We start from the raw sequence: 26,156 nt of genomic DNA, 5'->3' as shown, positions 1-26,156 counted from the left end.
ATAAGACTGATTTTTCTAAGGTTTTATGGACTGATGAAATGAGAGTGAGTCTTGATGGGCCAGATGCAAAAAAAGAACTTATGCTTTGCTTATCTGGGATCATCTACTAAATGCAAGTCATCGTAGCAGTACCATTGCAGGACGAACATCATTTGGCAATCTTCAGCAAGACTAAAAACAACTCTCGCTGTCCAATGCAGCATAAATTTAGATTTAACTACGGACTTTCAGTCACGGACCTGCTTCACATCTTAACAGGTTGCATCGTCATGGGAACTTACGGTGGAAACCTAACCAGTTGCATCTGGCAAAGACTGGAATGTCTTTATACATCAAAAATGCACATGTGACACATTTAATACAATAAATAATCATGAATTGTTTGATCGATTTACTGAACGAGCTGATCCTGCTTAGTAAGATATGTTATTAGGTCATCTGGTTTCACTAGCCTGGTTATGTTGAACCTGCTTTGTAGATCTCTAATCTGCATCCTGCAATCAAGCACAAGACAACCACACAGACCGAAAGGTTGCAGGACTTTGAATTGAGGAGTCGTGGGAAGAGGACAAAAATAATGAGAATTGCTGCTTTTTAAACCTTCTTTATTTAAAAGGATTTAAAACACAAACTGGCACCACTTATTTTAAATTATAACATTTTTTAGCTTCAGTTTTTCTGCTCAACCAGCAGTTTTGTACATAAATAGACACAAAATGTGTCTGTTCAAAAAATAAATCCATGCACTATGGGAAAAGTCATCAGGGAAAGAACGTATGGGGGGGAAAAAAAAAAAAAAAAAAAAAAAATCAGAAAAGTTGGCAAATGCCTCTTGCCTGATAAGATCGCTGGTTTTGTATCAAACACAACTAAATGAGCTGCATTATAAACTTGACTACTTGCAGTGGATAGCATAACGTCTGTCTCATGGTTTGAAAACTTATTTAGGAACACCTCGTATACTGGTACCGTAAATAACATTGAATAAATATTTCTTTCCTGTGTCTGACGTTTGTATTTGACTCCTGATGTTTGGAAATTTGTTTTGCAGCTACTCGATCACTGATGTGGAGCACCTGAAAAAGTGTGCAAACTAAAATTTAGTGATTCAAGTAAGTTCTTCGCTGGCATCTGACATCCTGACTTTTTGCATCACATTAGCAAAATACATGAGAAATATTAATGGATGTCTTTTTTGGATTATAATAGGTATCACAATTAATCGGACTGTGCTTACAACTGTGCTTTGTTTTCCCCAAGCAAACATAGTAAAGGTGAAGAGGACTTACACATTATTAAAACATGACTGCAACTTGATTACATGTAGGAAAAAAAGAAAGACGAAAAAATACTATTCCAACTTTTTTCTCTTTTGGCTGCAATATAGTAAAACAGCAACACAAAGAGTTCAGTAAAAACTGAGCCTTCAGGCCTTTCGGCTGCAGGGTGAAACATCAGCAGTTTGAGCTCAAACAAGTCAGACTGATTTGTTTTCCATGTATAAATCAATGTTGGATAAGCAGCTACAATTTTAGGAACACAGGAAAATAATTTTCTTAAAATGACCACAAAGTTTCCAGAGTCAACACTACTTCAATTAAACTAAGAAGATCTTCCGGGTTGTTCCAGAGAACAACTGTAGCTACCTTCTAAAACAGTGGTTGAATAAACTAACATCTGAACAACTCTTTCATGTTGGAGCTTTCCAAGCCCTCAAGTTTGGTAATAAGTTCCCTTTCATGTCAATTCCAAATGAACATTTATAATAATGGCAGTTTCTGTGATGAAGATATTTTTAACAGAACTTATAAACAACTGACCACGATCTATCCCCTCGAGTCTGAAATAACTCCAAACCTGATGCTATGATTCCAATCAAGAAATGAAGTTCAGCAACTGGGGATAAAGTTTTGTAGGCTGGAGTTGGGGCAGGGGAAAGTGACCGATGTCCCTACAGGAAGCTCAAATTTGATAAAATAATAATAATGAAAAAAAAAAAGAGTAACTGAAACATTTGTATTAGAGTGTAATAGAACATTAACCTGCAAACCCAAACCAGTTTAAAACCTCAACACTATCTTCAGAGACTTGTTCACTGACATTTAGTGAGAAAAAAAAATCACTCGTGTCTCAAAACGAGTTGAATAATCCTTTTTATATTAAAGAAACTGGCTCTGACAGGCTGGTGTGTGGAGACAGCCAGCAGAGGGTTGTACAGTCACTTCATTTCTCTTTCGATGAAGACGTTGAGCAGAGGAGGCAGCCGAGCTTGTATCTTTAGGACGTGCCTGCTGCTCCTGCAGGCACTGCCGAGGACAGTGTTGCAGCGTTGAGGCCTTTTCCTCTGTGTCTCTGACCGCCTCGCCGGCGTCCTCCACCTCCTGACTTGAGCTGCAGACAAACATCCACAACAAAATGACCCAGATTTTACAAGAAATCATAAGATTAAAACTAAAGACAGCAAGTTACCGCTGTAGTGTGATTAATTGTTAACTAAAAGGTTTAAATGGTAATTATGAGTTTAAAGGTTTTACAAAAGAAGGGATGCCTGTTGCCCAAAATTACGTTGAAAAGAAGTCAACACACTTCATGTATGAAAAGAAAAACCTCTCTGAGATTACCACTAGGAAACCTGAATTACTTTAAAAACCATCATTTTCACTCGGCCCTCGTTAAATGTTTGATTAGTCAAAGAGGAAAGTCATTGAAACACAAAAAAGGAAAAGAAAAAAGACGTTACTGAACTGAATTCGCTCAAAATAAATAAGTAGAAATCACTTGAATTGATAAAAAAAACAAAAAAACAAGCTTTTTAATAGCAGCAACACAGGAGTGTGAGACTGTGAGGAAGAAATATGGCTGTAAACGGGGAACATGCTTCCTCACAAACAAACAGGGTGGAGAAATACCACAACATCCAAAACCTGGAGACACCATCCTGACTCCTGCAGCTCGCAGACACTTTACCTTGTTTTCTTTGTTGTCATCTTTAAAAAGAGCCTCCTCCTCTGTCACTGTCTAACGCAGCATGCCAAGACACGGAAGAAGAGGAATAATTGCAAGAAAATGAAGGTTAAAATTGAAGCACAGAAAAACAAACAAACAGTAAGTGGACAGGGAGAGCAGTGGGGATCAGAAGGTAAATAAAGAAATGGGTGTGGAAAGGGATGCAGAGTGAAAAGGCAAATGAAGGTTAATTTCAAACAAAATGTGACAACACCGTGATATGAAACAGAGAAGGTAGACAAAAGGAGAAAGAGACAGAAATTAGCTAACAGAGTTGAATAGAAAGACAAAAACAGGACGAAAAAGCTGCAATCGGACATTTGACACGACAACCTCAGCACTCGTTCAAGTTAAGAAAAATACATCAAAAGGACTCAAAATGGAGCATCCGTGAATTCTTATATCAAGTCTTTCCAGTAATAACAGTTCAGTGTCAACTTTTTAGGATGGGATGTAATAACTGCTACTATTTACATGTAAATTATTAAGATTTGATGAGCCTTGCTCTACTCACTGATGACTGTGCTGTTGGACTTTGCGGCCGTGCTGTTGATCCAGCATCTTCGTTGGCTGCTGTGCCCTCTTTATAAGTCTTCTTACTGGCCTGAGTTTTGGTCTGCTGGGCTTTAGAGGCCTGGGTGCTCACTGACTGGAGAAGCTGCAATCACAGACATTATCATTCTAAGATATACAGTACCTGGTTAATCTGGCAACATAATCATGGTAAAGTGAACGTTACCTTGGTGATGGTGCCTACAGCTTTAGTGCGTCCTTCTCTGAACACAAGCTTCTGATCACAGTGCAGGTACTCAGGGGTCTTGATGAAGCGAAAGTGGACCGTGGCCTTGTCCCCTGTCCTGAGGCAGTCTTTGTTCATTGACAGGATGGTGGCAGTCTGCCTGATGCTGCCACAGTGAACTAATGAGATGGATTGAGATTGATCCAGTTACTCATGCTGAGAAGATTAACAGGTGGAGCATGACAGAAAAAGCATGTGAAAGAATCAGTAAAGGCTATACATGGTTCATATTAATGTTTACCCTATTTAGAGGCGTTTTACTAACCCATGGCCTGGTATCTTGGAGATATCGTGGTTGGATGGTGCAGCACCAAAATCTCAGCCTCAAATTCCCAAGTGGCCTGTGGCATTAACTTTGGGGACACCATTACCATGCCTTTCCTTATTGACGATCGTTTGATCTGAGACAATGGAGAGAAAGTGGGGGAAAATAAGGACAAAGGATAGTATTCTTTCTCCATAGTATATGTTAAGGTGTACATTTTGATTCTTTAAATTAGTCTAAATGTACTCTTACAAACCTTTTTCAGGGCAAAGGACGCCGTCTGTCCACCACGAACCTCTCTGACAGGCATCCTCTTGCGGTGGATAGACTTCACAGCGATAGGGATGAAGGTGCCGAGTGGGTCAGGGCCTAACAGTAGCGTGTCATTAAGTCGTATTAATCCACGTAATGTAGTACCTGAAACTACTGTGCCCACACCCTGCCAAGACAAGATCAGTGTGAGGTCATGTGAAGAGTCTGAAACTCTCATCTTTAAAAGAAAAAAAAAAAAAAGTCTAATAGTCATTATACTTGAAGTTTTTCTGTTTTGTCTTAACAAAATATTTCCCATGAAAAAGTGTAAATAAAAACAGATTCATTTCACATTCAGAAAGCTTCTCTCTGTGCAGTCTGTTTATGCCAGAGTGTCAGCTGCCTTCTTATGTGTGGTGAAACTGTGGAGAAGATCCTTGAGTTTATATTCTGCTCTGCTGTTAAAAGCAGTCACAGCCTGGCTGTGCAAATCAAAATAATGCAAATGCTGTGTCATCGCGGCCACATGCACATTTACATAGTGACAGTGAGCGCACTCGTTCAAGTCAGGGTATCATATTTTTATATATAACTACATCTCACAGTAAAAGCATTTACATCACTGCTGACCTGGAGCGGCTCAAACTTCTGTCTAAAGAAGAAGTGTATAGCTGAGTGTGTGCTGCTTCTTACAGGCACTGAGTATGTGTCGTCTATCTGGAACTCAGCTGGTTCATCGTTGCTAAAAGTGGTCCGTGAAGAGAGGAGATTCAAAAACATCTTCAGCAGGTCCATGTTCTCCCCCGTCACATTTGATATCTGGAAAATTGGGCACATCCTAGCAAGTGGGGGGGGGGGGGGGACAAAAAGTGTGGAAATGAAAAAAAAAATTCCTACAACACTGTATTTATGGCAATAACTACTTTAACTGTTGCTAAACATCTGTTTTGTCTAAACAGGCTGGAAAAATCTCCTCCAGCTTCAGTTATGCTCAGCTAGCATAACGCCCCTCCCAGAGACTAACCATCAGATGGATATTTAAAAAGGCTTGAACATGGAAAAAAAAAAGGTTGTGTTTAAGATTTTCTCCAACACTGACTGAATATATTTTTGTGCATATTTTCTCCCATCTTTCCATCTCCCCAGTCCAGCTCCTCTTTGCCCTTACCTCTCAGAGCTGAAGTTGGAGGCTGTAACAATGACATCATCCTTGTTCTGGACCAGCACTGGGATTTTCCTGCAGCCCGGTGACTTTAATAACCTTTGTAGTAATTTTAGCGTCTCTGAAGATAAACACAGACAAACCCACAGACACATGAGTGTTTCCTAAAACAAAAACAACTGATACAGATTGGAGAAACACACTGAACAACTAAGGCTGAAAACAGAGACGTTTGCTTCTAATGAGGATTTAGGAATTACAGATTTCAATACACTGAGGAGATTTAAATAGTTCATTTAAACAGGTTATTTTTTTTTAAAACTCCCCACATTATTAAGATAGTTTAAATTAGATTTTTGTTAAGAGACCTACATTCTTCTCATTACTCTAATTAGCTTTATTTTCCTCTTTTACTAGTTTGTTGTTACTGCAAACAGCTTTTCTTCATTTGATTCACATTAAGCCCATTTTTGCAGTTTAGCTGGTTTAACAGTTTTATTCCAGGTTGATTCCTGTGATTAATTTTGTGCTGCCTCTCTAGGTGCCTGGGACTGGCTTATAAAGACTGAGGATCTGCACGTCTAAGCCTTTCAACCACTTGCCATTTGCACCGTGTGTCTGATGCATAAGCCTAGGTTTTGGTTATGTCTGGTGGTAGAATGTATCTTTAGTTTCCCAGATTGGTCTTGTAGGGGAGGGCTGCCATTTTGTTTTCCTTGAGGGTCCTTTTTCTCCTCTTTATGTTAAAGCTAGGATAATAAAAGAAATAGGTTTGTATTATTTTGTTTCTGAGGGGAGTTAAGTTGTTCTTTTCATTTTCAGGTAGAGGGGTTTTGTTATGTTGGCCTCGGCTCTCCCTGACGCTACTGGCCCTTCTATATTTTAGCAGTCACACAATATAATCAAATTAAATGGCTTATAGTGTCTCCTCACTGGCATCTTTTAGGTGTTGTGTTGCTCCCTTCTTCTCCTAGACCTGCCTTAGGGACGTAACAAACTCACTCGCATCTGAATATTCTCTGGTAATTGCTGAGTTTTCAGAAACGGTACCTTTAAGATCATTAAACGCTTAGGCTTGTATAGCCATACCCATCTTCACTGTGCTATGTCAGCAGTGGAAAAAGCCTGGCCAATCATCAGCTTAGGTTTAAGAGAATTAAGTGCTCTGGACTGTTTGTATTTCTTAAAACTAATCACATCTCAAGCAACGATGACTGTAGAGCTTAAAAAGCCCATATTGTAGCAGAGATGCCCCTACAAAACACTGATAGAGTATAAGTTATACAGCTGTTGGATGGATGGAAGATGTATGAACCTCTGGGTTAATTGTGAATTCCAATAATATGATCTCTTTACCTTGCAGGATGTTAGCTGGACACATGTCTATCTTGGTGACAACTACAAACACTGGTACGTTTAGGGCCAGAGCCAGACCAAGATGCTCTTTGGTCATGCCAACTATGCCGGCATTACTCCCAACCTAACAGGAAATATGGGAAAGAAACTGTGACATATGAAGCACAGAACTGAAAATGACAAAATCATGTGACTTTTCCTCTTCTCTCTCACCATAAGCATGCAGAAATCAGGCAGGTGTCCCGTCATGCCAAAGACAGTAGTCTTAAGATACTTCTCATGACCCGCCAGGTCGATAAAAGTGATGACCTTAGAGGATTTCTCACAGATTTTGGTCCAGTCTAGACCTCCACCATGGCTGTCTGGTTTGTTAACCACCTACAGAATCAGGTAAAAATTTGACATAAAAGGTAAAATAAAACTTCAGAGACAGAAAGAAAGAAAGAAAGAAATTACTTAAAGTGTCCACAGAAGCATAAGTCATATTTCTATGATCTGGAAAAGAAAATTAATATGAACATATTTGCTGTTGATGTATCAAAAGCTTGTAAATCATACAGGAAGACCATCAGTTTGGCATCCTAACAGAAACCTCAGCTTCTTACTTTGACGCTTGCCATGCCCTTTCTAAGTTGGCAGAAACTTACCTGCCCCTCCTGGTCAAAGCCCAGGATGTCATTGCCCACGCTGCTTGTCCTGCCACTCTCCATTTCATGTTTGTGTCTGAAGAGCTTCTGGCGAGCGAAACCTCTGCCATTGTCCAGCTCGCCATGGGTCAGCACTCCGAGCAGGGTGCTCTTTCCAGCATCCACATTGCCCACAACCGCCACTCTAAAAGTAGCATATAAAATCATACAGTCTTTAGATTAGTGCAAGTCATCTCTGCCTGCAAAGCATCTAACTGGCTCTGATACTCTGTTCTACTGATGACTTTGTTCATTTTCTTGTAATTAAATCCTAACAATGCATGGATCTTAATGATCACATATTCCCATTAGGGAATACAGTTGTTCTGTGAAAAGGAATGAAAGTTATTTTTTTAGAATTCTTAAATCCAAAATACAAATCAGCAGATCCAAAGAGACAGAACTTTTCAGTGACCATGGTTATGCAAAACATTGAGCCCATTTACATGACCATCAAAATCAGATATCTGGGAGTAATCAGAAATATTTCTACATGCACTTCTGAAATACAATATTCTAAAAATCTGTGTCTATATTTATCAGTCTATTATCGGATTTATTTCGGAGGACGTCTGTGTGTGGTGACTTTACTTCCTGTTATTTTTTAAATATTCAGTTTGTGTTGAAGATGGTGGTAGATAGGTAAAGAACGCATCTGACTTCTGCTATGCTAACTATGTTTGCACAGAAAATCCTTCTTAAAAATAAACCCATGTTTTTTTTTGTTTGCTTTCTAAGCCCAAAGACACTCTCACTGTCACTCTCATTTCCTGCTTTATGTTAAATTAAGAAGGCAAAAACTATATAGTTTTCCCATTTTCTGGAATCTCTCCTCATACGTTTTACCTGACTTCCAGGAAATCCTGCTCTCCCACACGCCGACGTATGAGGTAGTCCCGAATCCTCCCACCAGTGTCTGTCCGCTCCCTCAGCAGGATTAAGTCAGCCTCAATCTGTTCACACAGCGACTGCACCGTGGCTACGGATGCCTCCATGTCCGTCTCATTCAGACCATAGTCACCTCCGTCTACAAAGAAAAGTGTGGAAACGAACTACAGTTACTCTAATGCAGGGTAGAGAAATGGAACAATCGTGAAATATTTGATGTATGTTTTGATAATAAATGCGATGAGCATATGATTTATGAGCATGTCTGGCAAAGGGCCAATGACAAGCTGACCTGATGATGTCTGTTGCTTCAGTGTTGACTGATAAAAACCCGTGTGTAACATGTGATGCGTCAGGGCTTGAGTTGTGCCGATACCGATGTTTCGATGCCATTCTTTTCTGTCCAATGCCGAGTCTGATACCTGGGGTTTAGGTATCTGCCGATACGTAGTACTGATCCAATACCAGTGTTATTTTATTAAGAGGTCTATAAAAATTCCATTTCATTCTTCAGCTTCACGTGACAGTGACATGGATCTGATTGACATGAGACTGATTAATGTTTGCTATTGCTAGTGTGTCCAATAACAATACTTTGGGTTAAAATAAGATGAACCACGAACCGCTAGTTTCTTCCTTCTCAGATGAATAATAAATAATCACCAACAGCCGGTCACAGAACAACAGGAGAGAGAGTATAAGTGGAGGAGGAGAAGGCATTTTAGTACAGAACTGCAGGAAAAAAAAAATTTTCTGTTTCTGTTTTTGGGCCGGAAATAAAGAATTATGATTGTTTCCATGGTATCGGATGGTGTTTAGACAGAAATAGTCACCATTACCAATCCCCTTACTTTTGGTAGGATCGGCGAGTATTTCCAATGCTAGTATCGTATCGGCCCATTTCTACTGTAAACCATGGACATTGCTTGGCTGCAACATTTAATTCTGATTGAAACTCACAGCCAGTCAGTCAGTCAGAGTGATCAGTTGTTTATCCAACCAGCCAGCCACAAACACTGACCTAGGTATTACTTGACAAGTGGCAGTCCCTCTACAGAGCACTGACAAATGACACCCTTTCACACATGCACTCTGACCTCCCTAGCATGCCACATGGGTCAGGCATGTTGCTGTAACAGGCAAAAAAAAAAAAAAAACCATGAGTGTGGTTGCCAACAAAGGCCCTCGTGTTTCTGTGTAGCAGAGAGTAACAGAATGAAAACCAAAGCACAAACAAATGGGATTAGCTGCCTGGGAGGCACAGCTGACAAAAGTGACGACTCTGCTACTACACAGCTGCTACACAGTTTGATTTTTCTTAGATGTACCAGAAAACCACCTTCCCTTCACGTTTTATATGGAAATTAAATAATGTATGTCCATGTGTGTGTGAAAATACGCATTTGTAAAACTGCATTTCAAAATCTAGCTGTCTTCTAAATACAACTCACTTCTTTCAGTATTCAAAGTCTTTGGTGCCAGCTATGGGAACCATTTGCTCCACCAGCTGACTAAGACCAAGCTTATGACTGTTTGTTGTCATGTTGAGTAATATTTCAAACATTTTAGTCATTGCTTTAAATAAAAGTGTAAAATAAAAAGTTGAATCAAATCTTTTAAGGGGTTTTATATGAATCTCAATATTATTCAACAATAATGCCATGCAATCCCCCTTTTTTTCTGGAGGTCTAATCTCAACTGAAAGATGGAGAAGTTGTTACCACATTTCTCAAGGCTTATATATTCTGTGACCTACTCATTACACATGGTTTTCCTTCCTCTTCTGTATATGGATGAAACAATAAAAAAGTGAAATCTAACATCATGTCTGACGCTGTCTTTAACATTAGGCTGTTCTTTTGTTCATACATAGGCTCAAATAAAAGACTTTATCTTTAGGCTTCTCTGATGGCATTCAGTCTTACCTGAACCCATCCCAACCACATAGATTGTCTCTCCGCAGCCCTCATCTATCAGCTCCCTTAGATGCCGTAGTAATGAGTCATATTGTTCCCCCGTTGGACTCACAAGAACCAGCTGGAATATTAAAAATAGGGAAAGACTTGAAAAGTGCATAGTAACAGAGTCACAAGTTCAACAACCGTACACGTTTTGAGTTTTAAACATTAAGTTCCAGAAATCAGACATTTTGGATTTTCAAATTCAGTGTGATGTTTAAGGCTCCATATTACACCAGGATACAAACGATACCACTAATCGACCATACAGAAATACACCATGTTTCTGTTCAACTAGTAACATCCTAACTCAAAAGTGAGAATTGTATGGGTAAAAGTTTTCATGTTTTATCTCATCATATTCTTTTCATTAATTAATATACACCTGTTTTTGCATTTCAGATCCCCAACAATAATGACAGAAAAAAAGTGACTGCAGTTACTGGTCTTAAAAGATGACTGTAATCATGATTAAGAGTCAAAAATGTGTTGTAGTATGACAAATTTATGTATTCTGGATTTTATTTTATTTTTTTTATTTTTTTACTGTGGTCCAGTCCACAGACAAAAACTTGTTTTACAAAAGTCCATAATCTCAGCTGAGTGACAGAATTAGTATATATCCAATCCTCTTGGTATTAGTAATTTACACTTCAGTGGCAACATTTGGCAGCATCAGTCCCAAACACTACAATAGATTCAAACTGAAAAACAGCATATACTGCACTCAAGACATCTTTCCCATGAACGTCTGTGCATTATACGAGATTATGCAAAACCACATTTTGTAGGTATTACAAAGGAATCTCTGCAGAAGAAAATGATAGTAAAGCCACTGGACTGGCCTGCCTGCAGTTCTGAACAGTCCCCAACAAAGAATGTATGGATACTTTTTAAAACAAACCTATACATTTACACACCTTTAAATGTGTTTGCAGGAAGAATGTGGAAAAAAAATAATTGGAGTACTTCACATTTGATAAAACATTTTTGAAGAAACGTGAAGGAATATTTCAAAAGCTTTACTGTCCCAACTTTATTTCTGATATGTTTCAGAACTGAAATATAAGAATAGATTATTATTAATACAATTAAATTACTTTGGGAGACAAAACACAAATTCAGTCTCTGATATTTTGCATCAACAGTGCAAAATGCATTGTTCTAACCACCTATGCCACAATTTCTTCATTTAATGCTTTAGATTTCTACCTGGTAAATGGTAAACAAATCAAAGCATAACTATGCTCTGCTGCACGAAGACTTAAAACTAGCTGCAATTTACTGGAGGCCCACCTTGCTACTCAAGTCTAGATGATCCGCGGACTCTCCGTTCGTACCCTCGCTGCCTCCAAAGACTTCAACCCCGGAGGGATCCTCATCACATCCCTGGTCTGGTGCAAACATACAGGCTGGCACTACGAATTCAGCTGTTGATATGGAACTCGGGCACACCGCTGGATCTGTCACCGTTAACGATGCCATCTCTAAAACCATAAATAATGCAAAAGCAACTAAAGTAAACAGTCTAACACATCCCCTGTGCTTTGTTTCATTGATAAACAATAACATTTAACAAAATGTAAAGTTACGCTTGTTATAAGCGTAAGCTAGCTAATGTTAGCCAACAACCGAAGTTGGGCATTTAAAAAAAAAATAAACAACATTTTAATTAATCTTTTTAGCTGTAAAACATCAAAATATTAATGGATATTTTACTTAGAAATGAAATACAAGGTAGAATCAGTTTATTAATTTCATTATAAATTAAGCAAATACCAGAAGTCGGTAGCTAGCCGTCAAGCTAACTTAGTTGCTTATTCTGGCTAGCTTCGATTTCCAGGCTCGGACTGTGGACTGCAGAAACGCCCATTATAAAATAGAAGCCTGGGATTGGCTACGCCAGCGACGTAAATCCACGTAGAGATTTTGCTGCGTTTTATGTAACCGGAAAAACTAGAACCTTTCAATCTCCTGCCAGGGAATGAGTCTTTCCAACTGGATAACTCGTTCAAGGTTGATCATTTCTGACTTCTAAAGTTTACCTAAAGTCAGTTTGCACTGTAAATTCAGAAGCTATAAGTGCTCTGACTCTCTAATGTAGCATGAAAATGCATTTTAGTTCCAACTGTTTTTCAAGTAAAGTGACCTGCATCTCTGACAATACTTGTTGTTCAGAAAGCACCAAACCAATTGCAGAGATCAAATTTATGTCTAATTTGAACTAAAAACTTGAAGGTTGGAAGTTTTTTCTCCAATTATGAAAATACACGACACACATGAACGTTTAGTGGATAAAGCCACGCCCACTATGAAACGACCTATTTCCGAAATGCTCACTTGAAGTCTGTGACACGTTGGCAGTGTATGCATTTTAAAAGTTTTTCTCAGTTGCTAAAACACTAAACCCTATTGGCTGAACCAAACGCTTAGTTGCGTTTCCACTGATTGAATCAGTCACTCTTTTGGCAAAACCACAAGCACTTTTCACGTGTGAAGTCACAACTTGCCAACACATTTTCATTGTGATGCACCTGTGTTGCATAATGGTGAGCACAAGTGGCATAAGTCAAACACAATTAAAGCACAAGTGTCAGCGGCAGAACACGACTCAAAATTGATTTCACTGCTGACTTTTGATGAGTGAACCAACCTAAACCTATATATATATATATATATATATATATATATATATATATATATATATATGTATATATATATATATGTATATATATATGTATATATGAAGTGAATGTAGCTTGAAAAAATTGGTTCTCTGTTCATAGCTTGGAGAAAAGGAGAAAAGCTATCGAGTAGTGATGGCAGAAATGGAACGTTTGGGAGATCGAATCGTTTGGAACAATTGTTCCAGAAAAGGAATCGATCTTGTGGAACGTTCAGAACACATTACCACAGTGACATCTGGTGGCCATAAAAACTTCAACACTGACAAATATAGACTGTTTTTCCACATTTCACATTTGAGGATCCCTTAAGTTTTAATAAGCAGATAATTATTTAGTAAAATCTAGGTCTAAAAAAGTTCTCATTTGTGCCACCCTTTTCCTGGTTATTGCCCCTGCTCGGCACTTTCATCAAAACTTTTGTCCCTCTACATACAGCAAATCCTATCACATGTCAACCACCTGGTAAGAGAAGGTCCTGCTCTGATTTGGAGTTCATAAACTGTTTATAATTTCCCTTCACCACATTTATGGCTCCTAAAAAAATTAATCTGCCTGTCCAACATCTGCATAGCAACAATAATCTAGAGAAGACATCCTCTTGTTTAATCTTGACACTCATTAGATATCTAAACCTGTTCCATCTGGTTGTATTATGACCAGCAGATTTTACAGCTGTCATCAGCAAACCTCAGTTAATAAATAAAATAATAGACAGTAAATGCAAACAAAAGGCTATCTAATTGAAAAGGGCTAACGTTCTGAGTCAACATCCTGCTAGTTTCCTCCTCCTCAGAACAAGCTGATAGATAAACACACTACAAGGGAGAGGCTGGGACAGAAACGCCGATTAGCTGATCACGTCATGATTCAAGGAGCGACAGGAGAGGAAGGGAGAGGAGAGAGTCGCTCAGCAAGCACAGAGCGACTGCAGCAATTTTTGCTCAAAAGTATCGATACAATACTTTTCACATAAAAGAGGAAAGACTTTGCAAATAAACAGCCGTTAGGAGAACTTTCACCAGCTCTCCTAACGGCTTGTGAAAGAAATTAATATTGCAAAAAAACTAATAACAGTCTCTTGGTTAAAACCACAGTCCCCTAGCAAAGACCTTTGGTGGGAAAGAGTGAAAGATGTGATGGGAATGGAAAAAATAACAAAATTACAGTTTGAAGATAAGACGTTTCAAGAAACATGGGCACCGGTACTTCAGGAAACAGAAAAACTACATCTACCCTAGAGCTTTTTTTGTTGTTGTTGTTGGTTTAAATGCATATACATATTGGTTTATTTTGTTTTGTTTTTTTTTTATTATAATTTATTGTTTGGATAGGTATATATAAATGTATGCATATATATGTTGGTTAAATGGATGTCTTTTTTTGTTGTTGTTGTTTTTTTCGTGGCCATGGTATTGGTATTTCTGATTTTGTGAGTTCCATTTGTTGTTGTTTATGTAAATAAATGTTATGTTATGTAAGTAAAAGGAAGAAAAGGGAAGGGGGGTGTTACAGCCTGTCCAGCCAGTCCTTCCACCTTCAGCCAGTCGCCCAGTTCCCTGATCCTCCACACCTGTTCCTGATCTGCTCATCAGTAATCAAGTCAACCTGCCACACCTGTCTTCCTTTGTTCCCCAGTCCTTATATACGCCAGCACCACAGTCATTCCCTGTCGGACCTTAATCTACACACCTAATGGACTCACTCCCTCGCTGTTCCTGACTTCCTCAACCCTCGTTGCCTTCTCCAGCACCGGTACTAGTATAATCCTTCGTCTGAGTGCCAATCTATAATAAAGTATAGTAACCTGTTCATGTCTCCTTGGAGTCCTGTGTAACAGGGGGGGCTTCACTTTGTGAAAGAGCTATGATCATTCAATAAATACAACAAGCTAATGTTATCTGCAAAAAGGCGGACTTACACAAGCGACTGAGGTTGTTAAAAAGTTTAACTATAATTTAACTACGCATAGCCCTTTGCGCTATGGCAAAGCAGTGTTGTTTTTGGCAGGCATCTCAGTTTTAGTCTTAGTTTTAGTCTTCAAGACAAAAGTTCTTATTAGTTTTAGTCACATTTTAGTCATTTCTAAGTTTGATAGTTTTAGCCCAGTTTTAGTTGAAACAAACTCAAAAAGGTTTTAGTCAAATAAAAGAAGTATTTGTCTTTTACCAAATTAATTTAGGTCAATAATATGTATTAAAAGTGGAATCAAGGTTGGCAGGTTATAACAAGTATTGCAATTCATAAAACAAGTTAACCTTTAAACTTTTGCACAATAACCAGATCTTTTACCAGACTGATAGCTTGCTGCCATGCTATACTTAACTGCTGATGGGCAGAAACCTTTCATTTCTATATTTCACCTTTTTTCAAGAATTGATGCCCTTCTTCATCACACAAACACACACACAATGTCACACAAGAAAATAGCAGATCTTTAAGTTAAACATATAGCAACACATCGAGAGCTTGTTGTTTGTTGGGAAACCTTCTAAGTCTAAAACCATTGATTTTAATTTAATAATTATTCATGAAAATAACCAAACAGCAAATAATTTCTGATCTGTGTAGGGTTATGCAATGCACAGATAAAGTGCTAACTGTGGAATCAATTACTCCAAAAAAGCAAAGAGCAACAACATCATTACTTTAGTAACTGTGGCTTTATTTACGAGAATTTTCTGAAGTGCAATACTCCACCCTGAACATACACATGCCTAAAATATGAGCAATGGATGAGGAACACATGCTCAACTTGATCTAGTGTGCCAGTGAAATTATGATGGATTATAGTTAAAATATGTCCATATATCGTTTCGTCGCTTCGGACTACCAAACCGTTTTGTCGACACTGCCGCCATGATTCATCTTTGAATGAATGAACTGCTTCTCTGTGTGCGCTGCACATCTGGTGGTGAGCGTGGCCAAGTGCAGCAGCATTGCTGACTGACAGATTGCACTCACAATCGGCAGAAATGTCGTGCATTTTTAATGTTGGACAATCAGCCCTTGAACATTTTCGTCTTGTCTCGTCAACGAAATCTCACAAACGCCTCGTCATGTTTTCATCATCAAAGAGCCATTTTTAGCTCATCACTGTCTCGTCACTGTCAAGAAAAAAAGGTTTGTGAACAAAATAAATTTGTCATCCTTGACGAAAACAACATTGTGGCAAAGATTTTATGCTTCCCGCACATTTTCAATGAGACATTGTATTCTAATATTTCTGTCTGATATCACAATATTACTGTTGGCTATATGTAGTGTTATTATGCTGTAGGAAAAAATAAGACAGGCATTTATTTTACAACATGCATTTATTTTCCATAACTACACAGTGAAAAAAATCTGTAAACATTAAAAATATGATGTTGGCATGGTTGACATGGTTGATTTATTCTGAAAACACATTTTCACTTGTACACATTATTAAACAAATAAAATGTGACCTGTGATGTGGATAAAGTCCTGTGGCCTGACCCAGTACGGAGAAAAGATGACTAGCTGAGTAGCTATTGCCCTTTTCATCATTTGTACTTTATTTTTACGTAGGCTTATTGTATACAAGTGCTAAATGCACAGGTTCTTTTAGCTGGTATGACGTGTCTGCTCTTCTGGTTTTTGATCTTTAAGCCCTGTTACACATTGATTATCATCATGAATGAGTTTAGAAATGGATTTCTAATGGCAGTCTCAAACTTACCACCATTTCTTTCTTACATTCTGGCTTACCTGCAAAGCACACTAGGAAGCAAAACATTTTTGTTCCTTGTGCTGGATCCAGCCTGTGTTTTCGGGAGCAGCAGTGGACCAGACTCACCTGTTAGCTCTTCCTTTCCGCCGGTCAGAAAGGAGGAGCTTCTGAACGATCATTTCATGAGTTTAAATTTATGTTTCTGATGGAGACATGGCTTCGAGCTGGTGAGTTCACTGCTTTTTCAGAGCATCATTCTCCTGACTGTGGATTATTCAGCACCCCTCGAACTACAGGTAAAGGTGGAGGAGTCGCTGTCATGTTTAGAACCTGTTTTTTGTGTCAACAGCTGCCAATTAGTTGTTTTCCCATCTTTGAGGTTTAGCGTCTGAGATTAAATTTCAGTCCCCGCCCCTATCAGGATTAATTGCCAGTTTCTTCTCATGTATCTGTGGTCAAACCTCAAACCTGTATTTCAAGTGTGCACTTACTCTGAATTTATGGTGAAAGCAGCCGTCACCAACAATTACTTTCGGATTTTGTCAAACTCTGAACTGCAAAAAAATCAAATTCATCCAAGTAGTCTAGAAACCCTGCACTGCTGGACTAAGTACTTACTTCTTACACAGCAATCAGATTTACTGTATTACTGATAAAAAGTTATACACTTTAGAACACACAGAAAAAAATATTTTTTTTGTCCTCGACTAACCTGTACAGACAGAATGAGACCAATCTTAATGGGAAAAATTGATGTTTGACCTATAGAGTTCTCAAAGGTAAGGAAAGTCAACATTTAAACTTTATGCTTTTCTGTAAAAAAGGCTTTAGTGTTAGGGCTGTGGTTGTTGTGTGTCAAAATGGTTTATATCATCAGAAAGACAAGACTTTGAGCTTTCATTTGATGTGTATATTGTGGGCATTCATGACGGAGGGGCTTGCACACATGGCTGCAATGTTGTTGATTAGTAGTCTTGTACCGGGACCGGTACGTCTGCATCATAAGAGGCTAGGTACATTGTCAACTACTTGCACTACTACTATCTTGAGAAATTATTATTGTGAAATTCCCTATCTTGTCTTATTTTCCCTTCTTTTTGGTAGCTGAGTTGGTTCCTGTTTTATTTTGACGTTTCTGTTGGTACTTTGAAGACCTATTTATATACCTTTTTTAAACATTTTGTTACTCCTGAATTCTGTATTTTATGATTAAACCTGCACACAATGAATCAAAATGAGTCTTATGTCTTGCAACAGTGTATGGGACAAAATTTTGGTTGGCTCCACCAAATCAAGCCAGCCACTGATTGTCAGGTTGCGGGGGCAGCGGCTTAAGCAGGGAAACTCAGACTTACCTCTCCCCGGCCACATTCACCAGCTCATCCAGGGGCATCCTGAGGCGTTCCCAGGCCAGCCTAGAGATGTAGTCCAGCATGTTCTGGGTCTTCCCTGGAGCCTCTTTCCGGTGGGATGTGCCTGGAACACCTCACCAGGGAGACTTCAAGGAGGCATCCTGACCAGATGCCCGAGCCACCTCATTTGTCTACTCTTGAAGTGGAGGAGCAGCGACTCTACTCTGAGCCCCTACCGGATAAGCGAGCTTCTTATCCTATCCCTAAGGGAGAGCCTGGCCACCCTGCGGAGAAAACTCATTTCGGTACATCGAGAGCTTTACCTTTTGGCTCAGTTCCCTCTTTGCCATGACAGACTGATGCAGATTCTGCATCACTGCAGACGCTGCACCAATCTGCCTGTCGATCTCCTGCTCTATCCTTCCCTCACTCGTGAACAAGACCCCGAGATACATGAACTCCTCCACTTGGGGCAAGACCTCATTGCCAACCCATAGAGGCCACTCCACACTTTTCCAGCTGAAGACCATGGTCTCGGATTTGGAGGTGCTGATTTTCATCCCAGCCGCTTCACACTCGGCTACAAATTGCTCCAGTGAGAGTTGAAAACCACGGCCCAATGAAGCCAACAGAACCACATCACCCGCAAAGAGCAGAGACCCAATCCTGAGGCCACCAAACCGGATCCCCTCGACGCCCCGGCTGTGCCTTGAAAAATCTGTCCATAAAAGTTATGAACAGATTCAGTGACAAAGGGCACCCTTGGCAGAGTTCAACCCTTACCGGAAATGATTCTGATTTACTGTTGGCAATGCGGACCAAGCTCTGACACCAGTCGTACAGGGACCGTACAGCTCGTATATAGGGGTCCAGCACTCCATAGTCCCGGAGTACCCCCCCACAGGTGTCCCCGGGAGACACGGTTGAATGCCTTCTCCAAGTCCACAAAGCACATGTAGACTCGTTGAGTGAACTCCCTTAAGTGTAGAGCTGGTCCACTGTTCCACGACCGGGACGAAAACCACACTGCTGCTCCTCAATCCGAGGTTCAACTATCCGACAGACCCTCCTCTCCAGCACCCCTGAATAGACCTTACCAGGGAGGCTGAGGAGTGTGATCCCCCTGTAGTTGGAGCACACCCTCCGGCCCCCCCTTTTGAAGAGGGGGCCCACCACCCCAGTCTGCCAGTCCAGGGTAACAGTTCCTGATGTCCACGCGATGGTGCAGAGGCGTGTCAACCTAGACAACCCTACAGCATCCAAAGCCTTTAGGAACTCTGGGCAGACCTCATCCACCCCCGGGGCCCTGCCACTGAGGAGCTTTTTAACCACCTCAGCGACCTCAGCCCCAGAGATGGGAGAGCCAACACCAGGGTCCCTAGACTCTGCTTCCTCATCGGAAGATGTGTTGGTGGGATTGAGAATGTCTTCGAAGTATTTCCTACTCCGCCTCACAATGTCCCGAGTCGAGGTCAGCAGCCCCCCATCCCCACTGGAGCATTGCTTTCCCCTCCTGAGCCGCCGGATGGTGGACCAAAATCTCCTCGAAGCCCTCTGGAAGTCATTCTCCATGGCCTCTCCAAACTCCCCCCATGCTCGAGTTTTTGCCTTAGAGACTGCCAAAGCTGCTTTCCGCTTAGGCTTGTCGATACCCATCAGCTGCCTCTGGAGTCCCACAGACCAAAAAGGCCTGATAGGACTCCTTCTTCAGCTTGAGGGCATCCCTCACTGCTGGTGTCCACCAACAAGTTCAGGGGAAAGTTCCACTCTGACTGTCTTATTTATTTTATATGTATGATGATCACATGTCCGTGAGCAAATGGAGTACCTTCCTGTTTCAGTCATTTTACATCAGTATATTGTTTTATCCTGGTTGATCAGCTAAGACAAGAAGAGCGCCTATCTTCACTCCTTTCAATACACTCTGTATTCATATATTGCTCCCAAATGGTCATGCTGATACCTCCCAAACTTATTATCTGACAAAAATCATATCTGTGTACCTCATCTCTAAAAGCATAGGTTGCCTTTCCAAAGTCTTTCTGTCATGTTCCTTCAAAGAAAATTTATGAATTGGGATTGAAGGAGGGTCAGGAGTTGAAGATCTCCATCAAGCTCAGCAAGGACTGCTTTAAGTAAGTCCACCTCAGTCTCAGGTGAGGCAGAGTACTGTTTTCCTCACCTACTGACTTCTTTCTGCACTTTATTGAACAATAAATGGGAATATTTCTCTCACAAATACATTAAAGACATTACACAGACTGTAGAGAGTCATGGTGTATAACAAATATTTCTGTAAAATTTATGTTGGCGATATGCTGCGGAACAGAAACAGGCACGTGCCATGCAACCCAGTTTCTGCGACCTGCTTATAATTCCCCTTCACCACATTCATGGCTCCTAAAAAATTAAGCTGCCTGTCCAACATCTGCACAGCATCAATAATTTAGAGAAGACATCTTCATGTTTAATCTTGACACTCATTAGATATCTAAACCTGTTCCATCTGGTTGTATTATGACAGGCAGATTTTACAGCTGTTACCAGCAAACCTCAGTTAATAAATAAAATAATAGACATTAAATGCAAACAAAAGAAGAATTCTTCTCCTCATGGCGGTGGAAGGTATATGAATGCCAACCTTACACAGGGGTAAATCTCCTGCAAGCCATGGAAATAGCATGTAATAAACAGGTAGCCTGGATACGGCATGCCAGGGGTATTTTTCCCGTTGCCTGGCCAGACAAAATGTGACCTGTGATGTGGATGAAGTGCTGTGGCCTGACCCAGTATGGCGAAATGATGCAGCGGCTGAGTAATGCACTTCTCATTTGTTTAAGTTTGTACTTTATTTTTACGTAGGCTTACTGTATACAAGTGCTAAATGCACAGGTTATTTGTTTTGCCACATGCATTTAGCCTACAGTGAACAAAAAACATTTATTTCTACAAATTCATGTCATGAGCATTGTGTGTTCCATTTTTCTACCTTGTGTTTATTGACTGCTCAGTCGTGTATTTTAATTTTCATTGGCTTAGGGGATGATTTAACAACATAGTTCAGTTTTGGGCACATATTAAGCTGTTTTGAGGTGAGAGTTTGGTTTTGTAAGAGGAGTCCAAGGTTCTGTGAATGTAGCTTGAAAATTGGGTTTCATGTTCACAGTTCACAAGGAGAAAAGCTTTCGGGAAACATGCCTTATCAGTCGAGAAAAACTGTAATGATGATCAGTGATTAGACACTTCACTTTCCCTGTAAAAGCGCTATAATCATCCAATAATTACAAGTTAATGTCATCTGCAAAAAGGCGGACTTACAAAAGCCACTGAGCTTGTTAAAAAGTTTAACTACAATTTACAGCCCTTTGCGCTGTCTGTTCGATATTACAGTATAATTACTGTTGGCTATATGTAGTGTTGTTGTGCTGTAGGAAAAAATAAGACAGGCAACTATTTTACAACATGCATTTATTTTCCTTTAACAGGCAGTGAAAAAAGTATCTGTAAACATTAAAAATATGATGTTAACAGCTGGCATGGTTGACTGTCAACATTTATTCTGAAAACACATTTTCACTTTCTAAAAGAAAAAACACCAATTCTAAAAAAAAACAGTTTTACAGATTTACTAACCACAAAAGCACAAAAAAAAGTGTATTTATGTGAATAATATTACTTTGAGAAACATAAATATGATTATCACCAGTATGTAATATAAACTATAGACTAATAAAGCAGGATAAAATACTGTGTGCCATAGAATACCACCCCATCCCTGGTATGCTTCCTGTTCTCAGCGTCACCTTGCAGACTATATAAAGCACTCACCTGCCTGCAGAGGATTTTCATTCGAGGTACAAACAACTGAAGACAGTCAAGATGGTAAGGTGTTTCATTAATTGGGTATTTATTTTCCAGATGTGTATTTTATTATTATTATTATTATTATTATTGTTATTATTATTATTATTATTAATTGTATAATACTAAAGATAGGCTTAAGAGGACTAATTTTCTAATAGCAATATTGCACCAGCATGTGCGGCTCGCTGTCTGTTTGTGGTTTTTGTACTGTTTATTAATGTAAACATTAATAAACAAATAAAATGTGGCCTGACCCAGTATGGAGAAATAATGCTGTGGCTGAGTAGCTAATGCACTTCTCATCATTTGTGCTTTATTTTTACTTAGGCTTACTGTATACAAGTACTAAATGCAGGTTATTTGTTTTGCAAATATACTTTATTTTATTTTACTTTTATTTATTTATTTTTTAAAGCTGGCATGACGTGTCTGCTCTTCTGGTTTATGATCGTTAAGCCCTGTTACACATTGATCATAATCATGAATGAGTTTAGAAATGGATTTATAATGGCTGAGTCTCAAACTTACCACCGTTCCTTTCTAACATTCTGGCCTACCTACGACACACACACCAAGAACCAAAATATTTTTGTTCCTTGTGCTGGATCCAGCCTGTGTTTCCTGGAGCAGCAGTGGACGAGGCTCACCTGTTAGCTCCTCCTTTCCGCCGGTTGGAAAGGAGGAGCCAGCCGCTTTTGGCGTATCTGTGGTGAAACCTCAAACCTGTATTTAAAGTGTGCATTTATCCTGAATTTCTGGTGAAAGCAACCATCACCAGCAATTACTTCCGGATTTCTAAATGAAGCATTTCTCTTTCTCTCGGTGTCTGTCTTGTCTTACAGTACATGCAGAACGATCGATAATAACTATTATTAAACATATTTATTAACTGAAATACCAAGTACCAATTCATAAACTCTTCAGATCAAAAAACATGGACATGGGACTCATTACATGGCTTGAGGCTCACACTAGTGCCAACTTAACTCCCCCAGCCCAGTGCCTGCAACACTCAAACAACTAAGTATGTAATTCAGATGTTATGAATTAACTCCATATGTCAAGCCAAAAATAAAAAAAAAAAAATATATATATATAATTTGTGTTAGTCACAATGATAAGGTGATTAATAAAAAATAAGGTTTGCATCTTGCATAACAGTAAACTCATATGAATTCAATACACTACATTTAGTGTGGTTCAGACAGGGAGAAACTGGAAAAAGAGGGTAAAAAAGACAGCAGTTTTTTCATAGGCCTATGTCAGTAAAATTATCTACACTTCCACAGAAGTTATGTTTTCTAGTTATTTTATTTTTAGTTTGTTTTACTCATGATCATATATTCTATCTAAGTACACAAGGCTTTTTAGGACCCAGGAGAAAGGATGGTTTGGGAGATTTTTCTTTAAAACTGGCACAATAAACTTGTATTGTGTTACTTTTTTTAATTTATTACAATACATTTGGCAGTAAAAGAATGGCTGTTGAACTAATGTTGAAACAATATGTCACAGGCACATTTTAATGTCAGGCTTATTTTTGCGCTGCTTCTGTTGCTAGGGGTGATTTTGTAACTGTGACCTGGCAACCCTGATACATTTTTACCCCTCAGCCACACATTTACAGGTTAAAACGAGCAGAGTTTGGCGGAGGCGACCACAAATGGCAATCCCTGTCATCTTTCAAAACATATTTCATATTTGTCACCGCAGCATTTGGAATTGGTGATGGCTCATCGCCAAGGTTATGTATATTTTTCACTATCACATATGGTAGCTTAAAAAAACACTTTACTAAAATTCACCTTGTAATTGATGGTTTCTATCATTTGAAATGTAGCTCAATAGGCTGTAGCAATATTGACTGTGTATGTGTCTGTGTACTGTATATATATATATATATATATATATATATATATATTTACAATATAAATAAATAATACTTTAAAAACAGAAATGAGTGTCATTGCTATCTGAAACAGCCTGCAAGACAAGACAGACACAGAGAGATGCCTTATTTTGAAATCTGGGAACAGTCATGGTGGCATTAGCTTAAGATTACCAAGGCTTTAACATTGTCCCTCTGTGCTGTAGGTCCCTCAGTAGTTGGTTTTGTTAATGCTTCTCTTCTCTGGGTTGTGTTCCAGCTACTTTTTGTTTTGTTCTGTTTTTTATAACCTTCTTCTGAACTTCTGTATATAAAGTCTATATGGCTTCTTTTTTTTGTAGAGTTAAGGTTGTGGTCCCTGTCTGCACACATCCACTGTAGCAGAAAGTTCCACTCTGACCATCTTTTTATTTTATATGTATGATGATCACATGTCAGTGAGAAAATGGAGTACCTTCTTGTTTCAGTCATTTTACATCAGTACATTGTTTTATCCTGGTTGATCAGCTAAGATAAGAACAGCGCCTATCTTCACTCCTTTCATTACAGTCTGTATTCATATATTGCTCCCAAATGATCCCGCTGTTATCTCTCAAACTTATTATCTGACAAAAAATCATATCTGTGTACCTTATCTCTAAAATCATAGGTTGCCTTTTAATGTTAGAAGATAAAAATTAGCTGTCACTTTGAGGCCTGTATCTTACTCATTGTTTTTACCTCTTCCCAAGGAGAGAATAGACAATACCTCTGGAAACTTTGAACACCACTTAAAATATATCAATAATTTCCAAAGTCTGTCATGTTCTTTCACAGAAAATTTATGAATTGGGATTCAAGGAGGGGCAGGAGTTGAAGATCTCCATCAAGCTCAGCAAGGACTGCACTAAGTAAGTCCACCTCAGTCTACAGATGAAGTCTAAAGATGAACTAGCATGATGTTAAACTGGTTAATATTTCAAACATCTCTTCTTTTTTCTGACCTCTCTTCCTGCCCCTGCAGCAGCTTTGTTGTCAACATTGGCCACGATTCTGACAACATTGCGTTGCACTTCAACCCTCGCTTTGACTACAACCCTGACGATGCAGGATGCCGCAACATCATTGCCTGCAACTCTATGTCCGGGGGATTCTGGGAAGAGGAGCAACGTGAGGAAAATTTTGCCTTCTCACGTGGGGAGGAATGCAAGGTGTGTTACATTACAGTAATTTAGCAGACGCTTTTATCCAAAGCGACTTACAAAGGTCAGGCAGTAGCGTCAAGGGTCTGAACTCTGGTCTGGTCAAGGGAGACGGATGCTCTCCCAACTGAGCTATCCAGCCTATTAGAGCGGTACAGGGATAGAGTCAAGCAGCTGTCTAATATCTGATGCCTGTGCCAAAAAACATGCTGCATTTAAATATTTTGTCCTTGTTTTACCAATAAAGGCTGTTTTTTAATCTGATGACAGTTCATTCAAAGCTTAAATTACTTTATCTGAAATAATATTTGCAGGACATCCTTGGCAATGTAGTGTATTTATTGTAGCCATTTGGATTGTTGCACAATATCTTTTCCTATATGGATATTATTAACTTAATTGCTCCTGAGACAGATAAAGTCCTAAACTGAAGTCGCTGAAAGTTTTTTTGTTTGTTTGTTTGTTTTTGAGTAACAGCCAGAAATGAATCAAATAAACTGTTTCTCTCCTCTTTTTCTATCTCTCAGTTGAACTTCAGCTTCAACAATGAGAAATTTCACATCACACTTCCTGATGGAAGCATGATGAAATTCCCCAATCGTCCGAGAGAGCTTAAGTATGAATACTTAAACATCAGTGGTGCAGAGTTCAAAGGACTCGAGATGGTGTAGGAGCTGGCCTAATCTGGCCAGAAATGGGTCCACTTTGTGCTTGTTGCTGAGAGGTTGCTGATGTTGTAATAAGAATAAATGGCCTGAAGATGGAGCCACACTTCTTATTTCACTGCAAGTTTAATGGGCATCTTCATAAATGCTGTTTTCTGTTGTTTTGTTCGACAACAACTGTGACTTAAGCCATCATAATAAATCTAAATTCATTATAACCTAACCCTACTGTCTCGCCTTTTTTTCCTGATATGTTTCAGAACAGAAATGCAAGAATAGATGACTATCAAAACAATTACTTTGGGAGACAAAACACATATTCAGTCGCTGGTATTTTGCATCAACAGTGCAAAATGCATTGTTCTAACCACCCATACAACAGTTTCTTCATTTACTGCTTTACATTTCTACCTGGTACTTGGTAAATAAATCAAAGCATAACGATGCTCTGCTGCA

General features: G+C 39.2%; 2 protein-coding genes across 4 annotated transcripts; one reads left to right on the top strand and one right to left on the bottom strand.

Moving 5' to 3' along the window:
- Positions 1-597: 597 nt before the first annotated feature.
- gtpbp1l (GTP binding protein 1, like) lies at positions 598-12,260 on the bottom strand. Of its 2 annotated transcripts, XM_041983174.1 has the most exons (15): positions 12,152-12,260; positions 11,669-11,859; positions 10,340-10,451; positions 8,373-8,553; positions 7,488-7,671; positions 7,054-7,218; positions 6,841-6,964; positions 5,491-5,605; positions 5,016-5,160; positions 4,327-4,509; positions 4,071-4,206; positions 3,746-3,924; positions 3,521-3,664; positions 2,968-3,018; positions 598-2,391 (listed from the first exon to the last, which is right to left on the bottom strand). In XM_041983174.1, exons 2-15 carry the CDS (start codon positions 11,855-11,857, stop codon positions 2,278-2,280), a joined length of 2,022 nt encoding a protein of 673 aa, XP_041839108.1. In that variant the 5' UTR covers positions 11,858-11,859; positions 12,152-12,260; the 3' UTR covers positions 598-2,277. The 2 variants fall into 2 exon arrangements, with proteins under 2 accessions (XP_041839108.1, XP_041839109.1); XM_041983175.1 differs by lacking the exon at positions 2,968-3,018.
- Positions 12,261-17,033: 4,773 nt separating this feature from the next.
- Positions 17,034-25,878, top strand: LOC121638310 (galectin-2-like). 2 transcript variants are annotated; one of them, XM_041983016.1, is made up of 5 exons: positions 17,034-17,046; positions 21,900-21,984; positions 24,671-24,744; positions 24,861-25,044; positions 25,563-25,878. In XM_041983016.1, the coding sequence occupies exons 2-5, from the start codon at positions 21,982-21,984 to the stop codon at positions 25,704-25,706; spliced, it is 405 nt and encodes a 134-aa protein (XP_041838950.1). In that variant the 5' UTR covers positions 17,034-17,046; positions 21,900-21,981; the 3' UTR covers positions 25,707-25,878. The 2 variants fall into 2 exon arrangements, with proteins under 2 accessions (XP_041838950.1, XP_041838951.1); XM_041983017.1 differs by lacking the exon at positions 17,034-17,046 and having other exon boundaries at positions 21,861-21,984.
- The last annotated feature ends 278 nt before the right edge of the window (positions 25,879-26,156 follow it).

The sequence above is a fragment of the Melanotaenia boesemani genome, chromosome 4 (assembly GCF_017639745.1).
Source record: "Melanotaenia boesemani isolate fMelBoe1 chromosome 4, fMelBoe1.pri, whole genome shotgun sequence".
Classification (NCBI taxonomy): domain Eukaryota; kingdom Metazoa; phylum Chordata; class Actinopteri; order Atheriniformes; family Melanotaeniidae; genus Melanotaenia; species Melanotaenia boesemani.
This window is presented reverse-complemented; position numbering and strand designations above follow the sequence as displayed.